General features: G+C 54.7%; 1 protein-coding gene across 1 annotated transcript; it reads left to right on the top strand.

Moving 5' to 3' along the window:
* The first annotated feature begins 4376 nt into the window (after window positions 1-4376).
* On the top strand, window positions 4377-15653 carry NOX1 (NADPH oxidase 1). Its single transcript, XM_006137429.4, has 13 exons — window positions 4377-6241; window positions 8217-8312; window positions 8717-8827; window positions 9756-9840; window positions 10319-10464; window positions 10581-10762; window positions 11082-11217; window positions 12083-12175; window positions 12362-12597; window positions 12684-12846; window positions 13089-13235; window positions 13690-13814; window positions 14059-15653. The coding sequence occupies exons 1-13, from the start codon at window positions 6197-6199 to the stop codon at window positions 14183-14185; spliced, it is 1692 nt and encodes a 563-aa protein (XP_006137491.2). The 5' UTR covers window positions 4377-6196; the 3' UTR covers window positions 14186-15653.
* Window positions 15654-15857: the final 204 nt, after the last annotated feature.

Here is a 15857-nt window from a genome sequence, read left to right on the forward strand (position 1 = left end):
GGGGCTGGCGTCTCTGTCTCTTCTGGTTCTTTGCGGGCAGCATCACGCGGTCGGGTGTGAAAAGGCCGAGCGCTCCAGCCACTCCTGTGAAAATCAAGGGAATTCTCCTCCCTGCGCCTGTTCCTAGTGCTCCAGAGAGGTGTGTGTCATTCCTTTCTCTGTGGCATGTGGTATTGTTTGCTTGGTAAGTTCCATCCCAAGCTCGGTCCACACTGAGTGCTTGGCCCAACTCCAAGATCTCAGCCTGAAAGATTAGGGGGTTGTGTCTAGACTGGCCAGTTTTTCTGGAAAATCAGCCACTTTTCTGGAAAAACTTGCCAGCTGTCTACAATGTAAGATTGTCAGTGTTCTTGCGGAAATACTACGCTGCTCCCGTTCGGGCAAAAGTCCTTTTGCGCTAAAGGGCCAGTGTAGACAGCCCAGATTTGTTTTCCGCAAAAAAGCCCCGATGGCGAAAATAGTGATCGGGGCTTTTTTGCGGAAAAGCGCGTCTAGATTGGCACGGACGCTTTTCGGCAAAAAGTGCTTTTGTGGAAAAGCGTCCATGCCAATCTAGACGCTCTTTTCCGAAAATGCTTTTAATGGAAAACTTTTCCATTAAAAGCATTTCCGGAAAATCATGCCAGTCTAGACGGAGCTGGGAAGTCTGGCTTCAAACGTCCCTCTGTCCCACCCACATCCAACTGCAACACGCTATTTTCCAGCTTCCCTCCTCTAGCTGTTTGCTAAACCAGGGCTTTTCAAACATTTTTTCCTCATGACCCAGTAGAGAAAATGGTTGATGCCGTGACACGGCATAATTTGACTAGAGTGCGGGCTCTGGGGTCGGGCTGAGCAGGGGAGCTTTGTGGCGTAGGAAGGGGCTCTGGCTTCGGGAGGGGGTTCAGGGCTGGGCCAGGAGGGGTGCTAAAGCAGTGTCCTGCCTCTCCTGGCATCGCAGACCGTGCTGCCCCCAGAAGCAGCCAGCAGCAGGTTCCCAGCCACCGAGAGTGCAGAGCTAGAGCTCCATGCAGGGGTAGTGCATGGAGCCCTGTGCACTCTGCCTCCCCACCTCAGAGCTGAGTCTGCTGCGACCGCTTCTGGGGTGCAGCGCAGTCTGTGGTCCCAGGACAGGCAGGGAGCTGCCTTAGCCCCCCCACTGCTCACCTGATCCCCCTGAAGCAACAAGCCCCAGGGCCCGACATGCCACCCCCAGCCCTGGGTTGTGACCCGGCGTTCGAAAACTCTGGCTAAACCGATCTCTGGAGGGAAGGGCTCCCTCTGCAGGGAGAAGTGGGGAATGCGGTCTCGTGTGAGCGGAGGAGTCGGTGGATGGAGCGAGTTCCACATCTCATGCCTCAGCACAGCCCCCGCTATCTGGGCGCCCCGCGGGTCTTCTCTAACATACCGCGGTGTGGGCCTGAGTCTCGGCAGCCGCTGCCCTGGAAGTCGGAGGAGGTCTGAGTGGACAGACTTGGGTCCCTAGAGCTGCTGGGCTTATTGCACCGTGACCTCCCCCCATGTGACCACACACGACCCTGGGAGGGGGGCCGAAGCCCGAGCACACCTGAGTGCTGCCACCCCCAGTAGGGGGACCAGTCAAAGGCTGAGCCCCACCATCCCAAGGTGTGTGTATATGGACCGGAGGGGGGGGGGCTTTAGCTTCAGCCCTAGCCAATGGAGCTCAGGTTTCATTGTTTGGGCCTGAGTCCCCAGCCCTGGTGACTCCATTTGAATCATGATGCACTTTGGGGTCCTGACCCCCTCCGGGAAGGAGGCGGGCATGCCAGCCCGTGCCTGCCTCGTCGTGGTGCTCTTCCCTCACGCTGTGAACGTCGGCCCTCCAGTCTGCCCTGTCAGCCAGTGGGCAGGAAATGTGGAAAGCAAGGCTGAGCAAACAAAACCAGCCTGGCCACCCAAACCTGCCTGGCCTCTCCACAGAGGCACAGGCAGGAGGGAGCAAGGGACAGCAGAAGCCAACTCTTAGGGCAGGTGTAGAAGCTTTCCTGGGGGGTCACGTGCAGGCAGGATGTTACTCCCATGCAAAGGCAATCCAGGTAACACAGGAGACCTAAGCCAGAGAGGACGTTTCTCCCCGAATGCCCCATAACTCCAGAGCCCTGCGGGGAAAGTTGCTGCAGAAGGGAGTGGAGGAATTGCTAACCTGCCTAACCTGTTCCTCGAGCGCGGGGCGATAAAACAAACAAGGCCTGGCAGTACACAGGCAGCCGGGTGCTGCCCAAACAATCCCAACACCTGGGTTAGTCTCGCATTGCACAACCGTGGCATGATACAAGTGGTGTGGTGTCTCAACCGGGGACGTAGAGCAGAGAGAACAGTGTTCTGGAAAAGCCAGACCCGCCTGGAGCACACTGATCAGCCAACAGTGGGAGCTCTCCCCGAGGCTAGTGCAAGTAGCTAAATACTGAGTATTTCTACAGCTGGCCTGGGGCGCTGTGCTCGGAGCGCCGGAGCCGGGAAACGCAGATGGGCAGGGTGGGACAGTGGGGAAGAAAAGCCCTTGGGCAAACAGACCAGTCCCTTTCCTGCTGAATCAGTCCTCCCGGCATCACCAGCATCCGCCTACCACAGCCCCTAGGTCGCCCTTTCATCCCCACATGCCATCAGGGGAGCTGGAGAGTTTGGGTTCCTGTCGGGGGCAGGCTGCCACCCACCAGCATGGTCAATACTCACCCGAGGGCCTGGGTGAGCTCTCAACATCTGGCCCCTAAATACAAATGCCCAGAGAGAGATGAAGGGCAGAGCCTGTGCATGAGCCCCTGGGTGCAGCATCCTCAGGGTTAAGTTCCAATACCTGGGGCATTCGAATGGCCTCTCCCATGGCCACCCACGGACTGCCACAGGCCTGGGCCACGCTGGAGGTTTGCTATGGGGAGTAGTGTCCAGACAGGAGCCTGGCTGAACTGGTGCTTAGCTCTAGGGCTGAGTGGCTGTGAAAATGCATCAGTGCAGCCTACCCTGCACTCTCCAGAGAGCCGTCTGTCTACACTGCGGGATTGTACCAAAGCAGCTACACCACCCGCTGGTCCCTGATCACTTAATCTCCTGTATAGAGGAGACCTGTGCTTCCCAGAGCCTCGAAACACAAGCATTGGGGTGGGGACACTGTCCACCTCAGCCCCATGCGTATCAGCTGCCTCCCACAGATGCAGGCCACGCTGGCACAGAGCATGGGAGATGTGGTATCTAGATGGGGAGAGGAAAACAGGACCCACTGTCCCCTCCTCACCTCTCTGTCACAGTCTCCCCTTACAGAATAGGAGCAGGGGCATGCTACAGTAAAGGGAGGGTTGGGAAAAATCAATGTTCCCTGCAAGCTATGGGCTTGGGTGGCCACACAGGAGAGATTCAGGTGCTGCCCAGCTGAATCAGTCCTCCTGGCATCACAAGTAGAGTGCCCACAGCTGGCAGCATGTGTGGCTACGGTGGTGCACATCTGCACATGCCTTGGTGCCCATAACAAAATTTATTCTGCGCACGCATGGAAAAAAAAATAGAGGGGACTGTGACTGCAGGCCCAGCACCTGCACCACAGACAAGACCGTTGTCTCTGGGCTGATTTGGGACTGCTAAGTGGTTAGGGGGATGCACGCTAGAGTGAGAGACACTGGCCAAGTACCAGGCAGTGTTGCACAGAGCACTGCTTCTACGGGAAAGCTTTGCGTTGTCCCACTCCACATCCAGCCACATCCACCTGGAGTTAGGGATTAGTTTTGTTACAGTAGCACCAAAGGGGGGCCCCAATGTGGATCAGGCCCCCATTTGTGCTGGGAGAGGTATATAGACAGTAGAATCTCAGAGTGACGAACACCACAACTGACAGATCAACCACCCACCTCATTTGCCACTGGACGTATGCCATCAGGCGGCAGCAGAGACAAAAAACCAAAATACAGTAGAGAACTGTCTTACATGTAAACTACTAACATTAAAGGGAAAGAGGTTTTAAAGGATTTGACAAGGGAAGGAAACTTTCTGTGCGTGTCATTTAAATTAAAATGGTTAAAAGCAGCATTTTTCTTGATTGCAGTTTCAAAGCAGAACAAAGCCAATGTTCAGCTGTTAAACTTTTAAAAAAACACCCATTATGTTTTGTCCAGAGGTATGAACATTTCAGGTACAAACATCCTCCCTTAGTGAGGTTTTCATAACTCTGAAGTTCTACTGTACATAGCAAAGGGCAGTCTCTGTATCAAAGAACTTACAATCCAGACGGAGTGGAAACATTACAGCTGTGTCTAGATTGGCATGATTTTCCGGAAATGCTTTTAATGGAAAAGTTTTCCGTTAAAAGCATTTTTGGAACAGAGCGTCTAGATTGGCATGGACGCTTTTCCGCAAAAGCACTTTTTGTGGAAAAGCATCCGTGCTGATCTAGACGCGCTTTTCCGCAAAAAAGCCCCAATCGCCATTTTTGCGATCGGGGCTTTTTTGTGGAAGACAAATCTGAGCTGTCTACACTGGCCCTTTTGTGCAAAAGCTTTGCGCAAAAGGGACTTTTGCCTGAACGGGAGCAGAATAGTATTTCCGCAAGAAGCACTGATCTCTTACAGTAGGAAGTCAGTGTTTTTGTGGAAAATCAAGCGGCCAGTGTAGACATTTGGCAAGTTTTTCCGGAAAAGCGGCTGATTTTCTGGAAAAACTGGCCAGTCTAGACACAGCTTCCTTGTACAAGGTTACCCAGCTGACCAGTGAGGTAGGCATAGAACCTAGGGGCTCAGATTCCAAATCTAGTGCCCGACTCCCACAAATTCTCCTTTCTGGGTGTCCACTGTCCTGATCGCTGTGGGTCTGATGTTTGAGCAGCGCGGACGGACACCCTAAGCACCAGCAGAAGTCAATGAGATCTGCAGGCCACAGGAAGTGTGCAAACCAGGCCTAGATGCTGCTGCGTCCTGTTCTCTACCCCAGGTAGCAGGATTAGAGGGTGACTCCAAGCCCAGCTCCCACAGTAGCAAGCTGAAAGAGTTTAAGTGTTACAATTACAAAGGCCAGGCACATTCTTGAGTGGATCACTGCACAGCCCCCAGCCTGTTCACACGTCTGTCACTGCGGAGCTGTCCCCAAGAGGAAAAGCAGCGTATCCCATTTAGCAATCACCTCAACCAACGATTTCAACCCCTGATACTTCCAGTTTTTCTAACTGCTAATTGGGATAACACCATTTATCCCTGCAGAGGACTTAGGGTTGCCAGATACTGTCACAAAAAAAATCCCGAACATGGCAGGGAAAAAAAATTAGTTGAGAAAAAAACCAAAAAACGGGGAGCCAAAGTTGAGAAAAAAAAAAGGTCGCTGTTCCTTTAAATATCCTTGCGCTCCTTGCTCCCCCACCCTCATCAGACGCGACAGGGCAAGAATGGTCCCGCCAACCTTCCGTCCAAGAGAAACAGAAAACACCGGACATTTTACATGTCCAGTATTTTCTCTTTTTTTTAACCAGACACGGGCCAGAAATAATGGACTCTCTGGGTGAAAACCAGACACCTGGCAACCCTAAGAGGACTGACACCCCTCCGGATCTGAATCAGCTGCTCTTTGGAGAAGTTCAAGCTAGCTGTAAACTCCCCAGTTCAGGACCATCTCTATGACTGGCCAAACCAGAACCCTGAGTCCAAACAACCCTACGTAGGATCCAAATCTGGATTTGAGCTTCCTAGTTCACACGCCTTGCTGAACATACACGCAAACACCAATCCCACACATCCCATCCCTGGTATTGCCAGCCCCAGGCATTCAACGCTTACGAGTCAGATGCTTCCATATCACGAGATTTTTCAACGTAAGAAATTGGGGGCAGGGAATCTTTTTATTTGGTTTCTGAGCCACCGTGAGGTCACATCCTCCAGGTTCTCTTTGTGGCCATGTGGGCTAGGTTGGTGTTTTGCTGCGGGTGTTTCTCAATAGAGCAGTCAGGCCTTTTCTGATAAAAATCTGTTTGAGTTTAAAATGAACATGTTTAGCATTTCCTTAATGGACATCCAGCTGGGAAAACCCCCCCAGTTTCATTCCGATGGGCCAGGCAGGGCTGTGAATGCCTGCCCTCTTGCCAAGTCTATAAAACAGGCGAAGCCAGTGAAAAAAGAGACACAAAGAGATCCTGAGAGATACAGCGAGAGGCAGTAAGGGAACATCTGTCCGGACACAAAGACAGGTGGCCGGAAGAGAGACAACAGCACAGATCTGTGGAACCCCAATGGGAAACTGGGTTGTGAACCACTGGTTTCCAGCTGTGGTGATCGTAAGTGATTCTTTACTCATATCAATTATTCTTTTGAGACCGTGAGTGACATATTTTTAAAAAAAGCTAGCTAGCACCAGCTGGTCATGAAGAAATGGTAAATACTGCTCATTTGTACACCTACCAATAGATTTACTGAATACACCTGAATGAAATAGGCATATGAACTTAAAAAAGATAGGCTTCAATTCAAGACACCACTTCAGCCCTTTTTTACCTTTAACAACAGGGATTTGAGCACACGTTAAGAATGTGCTTGTGAAGTGCTGTCCTGAATCGGGTTCTTATAAAGCTTCATATCAGGGTTTGCTTGAAAGCAGGATAAATAGGCTGGCTACTTAGGGGTGCGTCTCTACTGCAGTGTTTTTCCAGAAAAATCAGCCGTTTTTCCGGCAAAAATTACTTGCATCCACACTGCTATTGTGTTGTGGAGGGGTTTTTCTGATGGTGGTAAACCTCATTCTGTGAGGAAGAAGCCTTTTTCTGAAAAAGCTTTTTCGGAAAAAGGCATGTGTGGTTGCAGAAGAGGGAGTTCTTTCCAAAGAAGAGGCTGCCAGGAAATAGCACAAGTGCCCTGGTGGCCACTCCGTCCCAACTCATCACAACTTAAATGCGAGATAGCATCCAATGAATATGGACGCTATCTTTCGAAAAAGCACATCTTTTTTTGTTGAGCTTTTGCTGTGTGGACGCTCTTTCGAAATAAGCTTTTCCGGAAGATCTCTTCCCCCATCATTCTGTTAGCTTAACTTTTATTATATTTAAAGATTTCTTCAGAGAAAATCCTGTTGCCAGGTCAAACATTTTCTCTATTTCTCTTTCCTCATTCTTTATAGATAAAGGAATGTCAACAGAATAATTTTGGAAAGAATTTCTCTGCTCCCCTGCGTAGTCCCAAACCAAGGTCACGCTCTTATATGTTACATCGTAATTGTTTGCTGTGGAATCCTGTTTGCCATCTTTGTGAGAAAGAAACAGTGGATGTGTTAGAAATACAGCATTGTACCTATGGCCCTGGTCTACCAGGGTCACACACAGGGCCCATATTATACTAGTGCAAAGCTTGTTATAGGATTAAGATTTAAATAGTTCATCCATTTTAGACTGTAAGATCTTCAAGACAAGGACTGTCCTTAGGGGAGAGTGTGGAGCCTGGGGTAACTCCACCACAATGCCCCAGGTGTGGGGCCCACAGCAAACATCTGCCTCAGACCCTGGCCCATCTCTGCTCCATCCACCCCACCCCCTCTCCACCCATCTGTTGCCTTCCTCACCGAATTGTAGGTAAGGCTCAAGATTTCCCTTTACAAAAGCAGTGCAGACTCTTCCCCATTACACTGTCTTCATCTGTATGGCTGATAATACTGTTACTTGTCCCGTACTTAAATTAAGCTTACCAGCCTGTAACTGCCAGGATCGCCTCAGGAGCCTATAAAAAAATCAGCATCACATTAGCTATCCACCAGTTCCTTCAGCTTAGCAAGCCCTGCGTCCTCCTCAGCATCCGGGCCCGTGACTTCCACGGTATCACCTCAGAAAATCAGGCCTTAGCCCTAGAGGCTGCAGGGCCAAGTCCTTCTCCCAGGAGCAGCAGCACAGCCCTGAGCTCACGCAGCTTCTGATCTCTGGTGGCACCGTGGCACTTCAGAACACCAGGCACAACGCGCCTCAAAACAGGCACCAAAATCAGCCGCCTCTCGCGAGTGATCATCATTCTGCTTTGTGCTTCGATGCAGCAATCACAGCCCTTTGGCCACACACTTGGCTAGTATAAACCGGTGCAGCTCTGCTGCCGGCAGTACAATTATACCCCCCGGCGGATCCAGCCTGCCTGAGTTTTATAGGGCACTAGCATGGCCCTTTAAGGGTCACTGAAATAAAGCAAAGTTTGTTGTCACCTCCTCCCCTCAGACACATGCCCTGCTTGTGTGGTGGCTTAACTGCCCTTTGACTGCCTTTTCTCCCCCCTCTCTAGGCAGCATGGCTGGGCCTCAATGTGTTCCTGTTTGTGTATTATTTCCTGCTGTTTGACAGGGATAAGAAGTACTACTACACCAGAGTGCTTCTCGGGGTAAGGCCCCCCTCACTCTCCCCGCCCCTCCGTTTGCCAGGCACCGAGCTCGTCAGCCGGGCGTGTTTCCCATCGCAGCCCCACCTCCGGCTAGAGATGGGCCGGGCGCGTGACACCCCTGTCCCCCATTTCCCACTGGGGCTGCTCCGAATGCAGCACAGCGGGAGGCTGTTTGTAGCTGCGGCCCCTCGGGGGTTCCATCACACGACCGCCCGTCTGGGGCTGCCAGCCCATCCATGGGGCAGGGCGCTAGCCAGCAGTGGCTGAGGTACCGTAGCACCTCTCGGGCGTGGGAAGGGCCTCAGGCTCCCGCCAAAGGCCGGGTGGTGCTAGCAGAGAGCACTGGCTACTGGTGAGACTGACCCTGTCTCTGCACATGCCCCCGCCCTGCTCTGCCTCCTCAGTCTGCACTGGCCTGGGCCCGAGCATCCGCCAAGTGCCTGAACTTTAACAGCATGCTGATCCTGCTGCCTGTGTGCCGCAACCTGCTCTCCTTCCTGAGGGGCGCCTGCTCGGTGAGTGGCCAGCCCTGTCCCCCTCGGTCCCACCCCAACGCACGGCCTCACCTGGCACTCCCAGCCAGCCACACCCGCCACGGCCACCCACAAGTGACACAATCGGGAGCCGGGCTCAGAAAAGCCAGGAGATCGGCCCCCAAGTCATTTACAGACACGGCCGTGGGTCTGTGGGTCTGGGCGTGAGCGAGAGAAATCCGGGCGCCTGCCCCACTTTGTCTGCTGCCTGGCGGGGTGGGGTTTCCAGCCTCTCCCAGTTCTCATTGTCGCTGCGCCCCATGGCCCCTCCCTCGCCCGGCACTTAATTATCTCCCTGCTCCTCTTTGCACCCCTGCTCCGTCTGCAGCTGGACTTGGGGGGCTGCAGTGAAGTCCCCGCCCCTATCCCAGGCCAGAAGGGGCAGCTTCAGGGGCTCTCCTCCCCTCTGCATCCTTCGAGCTGGGTGCTGGGGTGGGGGGCTGACCCATGAGTTTGCTGGGAGTGGAGACAGGGAGCAGACTGGCCCATGGTGCAGGGGGAGGGCCAGGAGGGAAGAGACTGACCCATGGCTTGTGGGGGGAGGAGAACACCCCTCTTCCCTACTATGAGAATGGTGTTGTCTCCTCTCTTTCCCGTCCCCTCCCCAAAAGGTGCTCTGGCTCCATAGGGGATGGGGAGAGCTCCCTGTGCCACTGCAGAAGTTCTGATTGGCTGCTTTTCTTGGGGGGCAGGGCAAGCCTCCGATCCCAGGGGTGGGGTGCTAGTGCCAATGCCCCACTGGCTCCAGCCGGGACGAGGTCCCCTCATTGGCTGCAGCGGGAGGCAGCGTGCGCCTGGCCCGTGTCCCTGAGCCTGCTCCCTACCCCCAGGGCCCCTCCGTCCTGTGTGGGGAGGGGCGGCCCCTGCCCCTCTCACCCCGTGTGCTGACCATTTCCTCTCTGCCCGGCAGTGCTGCAGGCGCACAATGCGGAAGCAGCTGGATCACAACCTCACCTTCCACAAGCTGGTGGCCTACACGATTGCCCTCTTCACAGGTAACATGGCACCCACCTCGCTGAATGTGTTCCGGGAACCGGCGCCCCTGCCCGCATGGGATGGCTCAGGCGCCCCGCCTCAGGCAGAGAGAGGGTACCAACAGGCCCTGCCCGCCCGCGGGATGCTGATCAGGGTCTGAGCTCAGTCTCAGGTGGTGCACGTGGTGGTGCTGACGAGTTCACCGCAGGCTATGCTGTCTTGGCTTGCAGCAGCGCTCTGGGAGTATGTTTGCACAGCGGTCAAACACCCGGGCCTGGCCTCGGTCAGCTGTCCTGGGTTCCTAGGCCTCGGACACGCTGTGTAAAGGCTTGGGCGGGCACTCAGACCCTGCCATGCTCAAGCCCGGATGTCTATTCAGCAGTTTTTAGCCCCACAGCCCGAGTCAGCTCAGCCAAGGCGGGTCTTTTGCTCCCGTGTCGACATGCCCTGGGTCTCTCGGGGTGCAGGTTCCAATCTCTCTGTGTCTGTGATGCGCAGCGGTTCACATCATCGCCCACCTGTGTAACTTGGAGTGGTACAACGACAGCCAGCAGGCTGCTGATGGGAGCCTCTCCTCCATCCTCTCCGACCTGCACCAAGACGGGAGTAACAAGTGGCTAAACCCCATCCGCTCCAACAGCACGGTGAGTGCTCAGGGCCTGCCTTGGGGGGTAGTGGCCCCAGGGTGCCCAGGCTTCATTCTGTGCTGCTTGCAGACTCCGCGTGACCATCCCTGTCTCTGTGCTGCGTTCCCCTGCAGACGCCGGCCTACATGGCGTTCACAACCATCCCGGGCCTGACGGGCGTGATCATCACGGTGGCGCTGATCCTCATGATCACCTCCTCCATGGAGTTCATCCGCCGGAGCTATTTCGAGGTCTTCTGGTACACGCACCATCTCTTCGTCATCTACTTCGCCGGCCTCGTCATCCACGGCATCGCGTAAGGCGCCACACAACAGCCACAAGGCACCTCCTTGTCTGTCCGCTCTCCACACGTTCTACTCACACCACAGCCCTGCTGCACCGGATCGTGTGTCAGCCTCCCCGCTGCCCAGCCACATCTGTCCCACCGTCCTTTTACCCAGCCCGGCATCTGACTCTCCCATCCGCCCTGGTTTTCCACAGAACACCCTGCTATCCCGCACTCCCCACCTCTAGGCCGGTACTGCCGCTTGCTCCGCGGCTGAGCTGTTCTGAAGGCCAAGCAGGGAGGCAGGCGCGGGCCAGGAGAGCTGTGGTGACATGTTTCTCCTTCCCAGCGGTCTTGTTCGTGGGCAGACGGCAGAGAGCTTAAAGGAGCACAGCCCTGAGCAGTGCGCACGGGACCCTATGCACTGGGGCAGAGAGAAACACCAGCACTGCGAAAAGCCCGAGTTTGGGAGCATCCCGGCCGAGGTGAGACTCTTCCCGGCGCAGACGTTTGCTGACAGGAGGCCGCGCTGAGCTAACTGAGGGGCCTCTCCCCTGTCCAGTCGGGAGGGAGCAGTGCAGCCAGGCTCATTTTCCATGGCGAGATGGGAGAGGAGCTCTCTGACCCCAATTCAGTCTCATTCCTGCCAACAGACCAGCCCCTCCCCCCCCACCACTTCCTAAAGCCTCTCCCTGCCAAGTATCCGACATAGGGCCCTTCACAGCCTGCCTCGGCCCTGCTCCACTTTTCAGAGCTGCTTGCAGACACCTCTGCCCCCAGATACACTCCTGGGCAACCCACCTCTTCCCTGCTGGTTCCCAGCCTGCCAGGATGCCAGCAGCAGCAGGGACAAGGGATAAAATTACCTGGCAAGAGCAGCTCCCACCTGCTGTGGGGGGGGGGGGGGTAACTCAGCGCTAGGCAGTAGCCAGCTCACAGAAGGGCTAAGAGGGGATGAGCTGGACGATCACTAAACAGACCAGTCTTCTCCCAGCACGACTGTCTGTGGGAAAGGGGGTAGATTGCCGGCGTGGCTAGCAGGGACAATGCCCGAGCCACGCTCTCACCCTCTGCCCAGACCGCATGCGATGGGAGCAACGTGAGAACCAGACTGCGAGTGGGTGGGACTCTGCTCGCTAGGCATAAGGTGCTAACGCCCACCCTGGTTGTCCACGTCATGCTGCCCCAGCATAGGGCCGCGTCTCTCGTGTCAGGAAGACATTTCCCAAGCCACGAGGCCAGAGGGTTTGCTCTGGGCATCTCCGTGAAGGGACGTTGGTGCCCTTTCCTGCCAGCCCCGCCCCTCAGCTCCCGTCGGCCCACAACATACAACGGCTTCTGTCTCCACAGTCCTGGCAGTGGGTGCTGGCCCCAATCCTCCTCTACGTCTTCGAGCGAGTCTTACGCTTCTGGCGCTCTCAGCAGAGGGTCGTCGTCACAAAGGTAAGAGGAGCCGCCAGCAGGGGACACTAAGGAACGGGGGCAGCAGCACTGCCGAGGGGTACTCCCAGCCACCCCACGCCCAGCAGGAGTCCCCGTTGCTTCAGCCCAGCTCTGCTAGGGGCGAGGCGTAGGTAGGACGGCGGTGAGGGGCCACACTCATGCTCTGCGGTTGTGCCTTTCCCCCAGGTTGTCATGCACCCATCAAAAGTGTTAGAACTACAGATGCACAAGAAGGGCTTCAGCATGGAAGTGGGCCAGTATATTTTCATCAACTGTCCCTCGGTCTCGCGCCTGGAGTGGCACCCTTTCACCCTGACCTCTGCCCCCGAGGAAGAGTTCTTCTCCGTCCACATCCGGGCGGCAGGGGACTGGACAGAGAATCTAATTGACACCTTTCAGCAGCAGAAACCGAAGACGCCCAGGTAGGCACTAGAACCGGGAATCTGATACAAGGGGATGCAGGAAGGCAGTTTCCACCTCTTACCAGGGACCTGCCTTGTCTTACCAGGGTAGAGGTGGATGGCCCCTTTGGCACAGCCAGCGAAGACGTGTTCCAGTACGAGGTTGCCATGCTGGTGGGGGCAGGGATCGGGGTCACGCCCTTTGCCTCTGTCCTGAAATCGATCTGGTACAAGTTCCAGCATGCAGACCAGCGTCTCCAAACCAAAAAGGTAAGGAGTGAGGGGCGGGGGAGGGTTTCCCTATTGCTGCCTGTCTGGCCTGCAGTCCTCATGCATCCTGAAAGTGCAACTTCCCACCTTCCCCAGCACTGGCCTAGGCTAAGCTACAGCCTTCCTGGTGAATCCGCCTATTGTAATGGACTCTCCCCTCTGCTCCACCGCAGCGTACTGTGGCATGGCTCTCGCAGGCTCAGTAACGTCTCTCTCTTACTCTTTGTGCTGTGGGATCCCAGATCTACTTCTACTGGCTCTGCCGGGATACGGGTGCCTTTGCCTGGTTCAATGACCTGCTCGCCTCCCTGGAGCAAGAGATGGAGGAATCTGGCAAAGCAGGTTTCCTGAACTACAGACTCTTCCTCACCGGCTGGGACAACAGCATTGTGAGTCACAAACACCAGGCCGTCTGGGTGACGGTGTGCATTAGTCGAGGAGGGGCAGAACACGGGGAAACGTCATGGCGCTGGGGATGAGAACCTGAAAACACCATGGTCAAGGCGAGACACCAGAGTGGAGAGTCTCCCTTTTAACCCATCAGGGAAGGTGGCAGCGGTAGAAGCCAATACCTCAAGAATGAGCAGGGCCGGCCTACATTTTGGCACCTGAGGCGGGGAGCTCAAATGATGCCCCCAAGCCCCCTCGCTTGGGCCAGCAGCAGACACAATTTTCTACACTCTGGGTCCCAGTGGCGCCCCCCCCCCCCCCCCCCACAGTCTGACACCTGAGGTGGCCGCCTCAGTTTGCCTCATGGTAAGGCCAGCCCTGTGAATGAGGGTTCCCGCAGCCCATCTGTGAGGATGCCTGCCTCTTCTCACTCCTTATCTCCTCTACCTCTAGGCTGGCCAAGCAGCTTTCAACTTTGATAATGACACAGATGTGGTGACAGGCCTCAAACAGAAAACATCCTTTGGGAGACCCAGGTGGTGCACTGAGTTCTCTGCCGTGGCAACTGCCCACCCCCGGTGAGTGTTTAGTGCCCTGGCGACCAGGTTGCTAGAGCTGGAAATGCCTCTTCAAGGTCTGTCCCCTTCCTCCTGAAACTGTATCTGGGACACGGCCCTACCAGCTGCAGCCAATGAATCACTAGAATGGGGATGTGATCTGAAGATGAGAACAAGCGAAGGCCCACACGGCGAAGAGCCCTAGACAGAGCCGGGTAAGCAGATGTTTTCTCCCCGGCATTAATAGCTCCTGTGTTCTGTGCAGGTCTGTGGTGGGCGTGTTCCTCTGTGGGCCTGAAGCTTTGGCAAAGAGCCTGCAGAAGTGCTGCCATCAGTACTCCAGCCTGGACCCTAGGAAGGTGAAATTCTACTTCAACAAGGAGAATTTCTAAGCAGCAGGAACACAGGGACTCACCGTTCCTAGAAAGAGCCATTCTCGTATCCTCTACTGCTCCTTTTAAACCTGCAGCAGCATGGCCTGCTGAGGATGCACTAACACTACCATGTGTCTGTCACCTGCTAAACTCAAGGAGAAAGTGTCCTTCCATCACACCACCACATTCCTCCAATGGAAGTGTCTGAATTTTACATCCTGCCTGTCCTTTGGAGGAAAGGGGATGGGCCTTCTTGTACTGGGCTCACATGCAGATGGGCTGAAATGGACTTTCTGGTGGAATTAACATTGTCCTCCAAAGCTGGACTGTGGCATCTGCGTAAGAGACTGACAAAGGCTACGACTGACGATTACACTTGGTTTTGGGCATGGACGGTGAGGAATTCCAGGATGGTGGGGCTTGGGGGAGGAGGACAGAGATCTGTTGCGGTTGATCCATCACAAAGGGGGAAATATGCTTCAATCAATGTTTCTGTAAGTGACTATTAAAATAAAATAAACTTGCTTCCCTTGTAAGTAGCTTAGGATAAAACCTAACCTCAGTGAACCCCCCGTGTCCGATTTAAGATGCAAATGCACAGCATTTATCTACCACCTGATTGTGCCAATGGTACCTGTGCTCTGTCCATAATAAATACATACAAGAAGGAAAGGGTAGCAGCATCACACTGCCACCTGCTCTCCCTTCACAGAAGCTGTCTGGTGACACTCTGAGCAGCTGTCTGGTGACACTCTGAATATTCTGTCACCCAGAAGCCACAGCAGACAGTGTTGCTGACCCTAGTCTGAGTGACTCACGGATGAAAACTGGCAGGAATGTATCTGGAATTAAAGAAAAACATACTACCAGGAACGGAAGAGATTGTAAATGAAACAGCAGCCACAGCTGATCTGCCAGTTGCCAGCAAAGGGGTGTAGCCGCCTGCCAGTCAGGACTGGTAGCGACTGAAAGATGAGCTTTGCATTGCAGCCTGTAGAAGACCTACCACGGAAGGATATGCCCCAGGGTAAGGACTCTTCTGGGAAGAGCTGTGCCTTCCCGTCACGTACCCAGTTGTGGGCGGAGTGCTCCAGGGCTGAATTCAGTGTCATATACCAGCACGCAATTCACTTAGAGAAAGGCTCCAGACAAACTTCACTCAGACAAGTGCAGCCAATACATTTCCATCCCCGGTGCCTTGGCAAGGGCTCCTCAGAAACCTCGCTACAGTTCCTGCAGCCCCAGTGTTCCCATGTGCCGGCTGTCGCAAAAGAAATGGCTTTGCTTTCACCGATGGGGTTTTTCATGACAGAACAATGACACAGAAGTGGCATTTTCAATGGGGCCGGTTGGTGCCTGGCAAGGTCTCCAGATCAACTGGACCATTCTTGATAAGATGACATTTTCACCTCATGCCTCTTTCACTCCTCAGAGGCCACATGTATGAGACTCTACAGAGCAGGCGTAACACTGACTCAGCTCTTTGTCCCACCACAGTCCCTTTTCACTCCCCAAATAACAACTTCAGTGCATCCGCCTTCTCCAGACACGCCCGTTTACTGAGTATCTCCTGCCAGAGACGGCGAGTAATCTGCTCAGTAAATAGCAACAGGCTGCCCGGAGGGGCCATCTCTTTCTCCTCCTCCCTTTCTGGAAGAGGCACATTGAGCTCAGAGCAGCCTGAAAACCC

Source organism: Pelodiscus sinensis, chromosome 13 (genome assembly GCF_049634645.1).
Source record: "Pelodiscus sinensis isolate JC-2024 chromosome 13, ASM4963464v1, whole genome shotgun sequence".
NCBI lineage: Eukaryota > Metazoa > Chordata > Testudines > Trionychidae > Pelodiscus > Pelodiscus sinensis.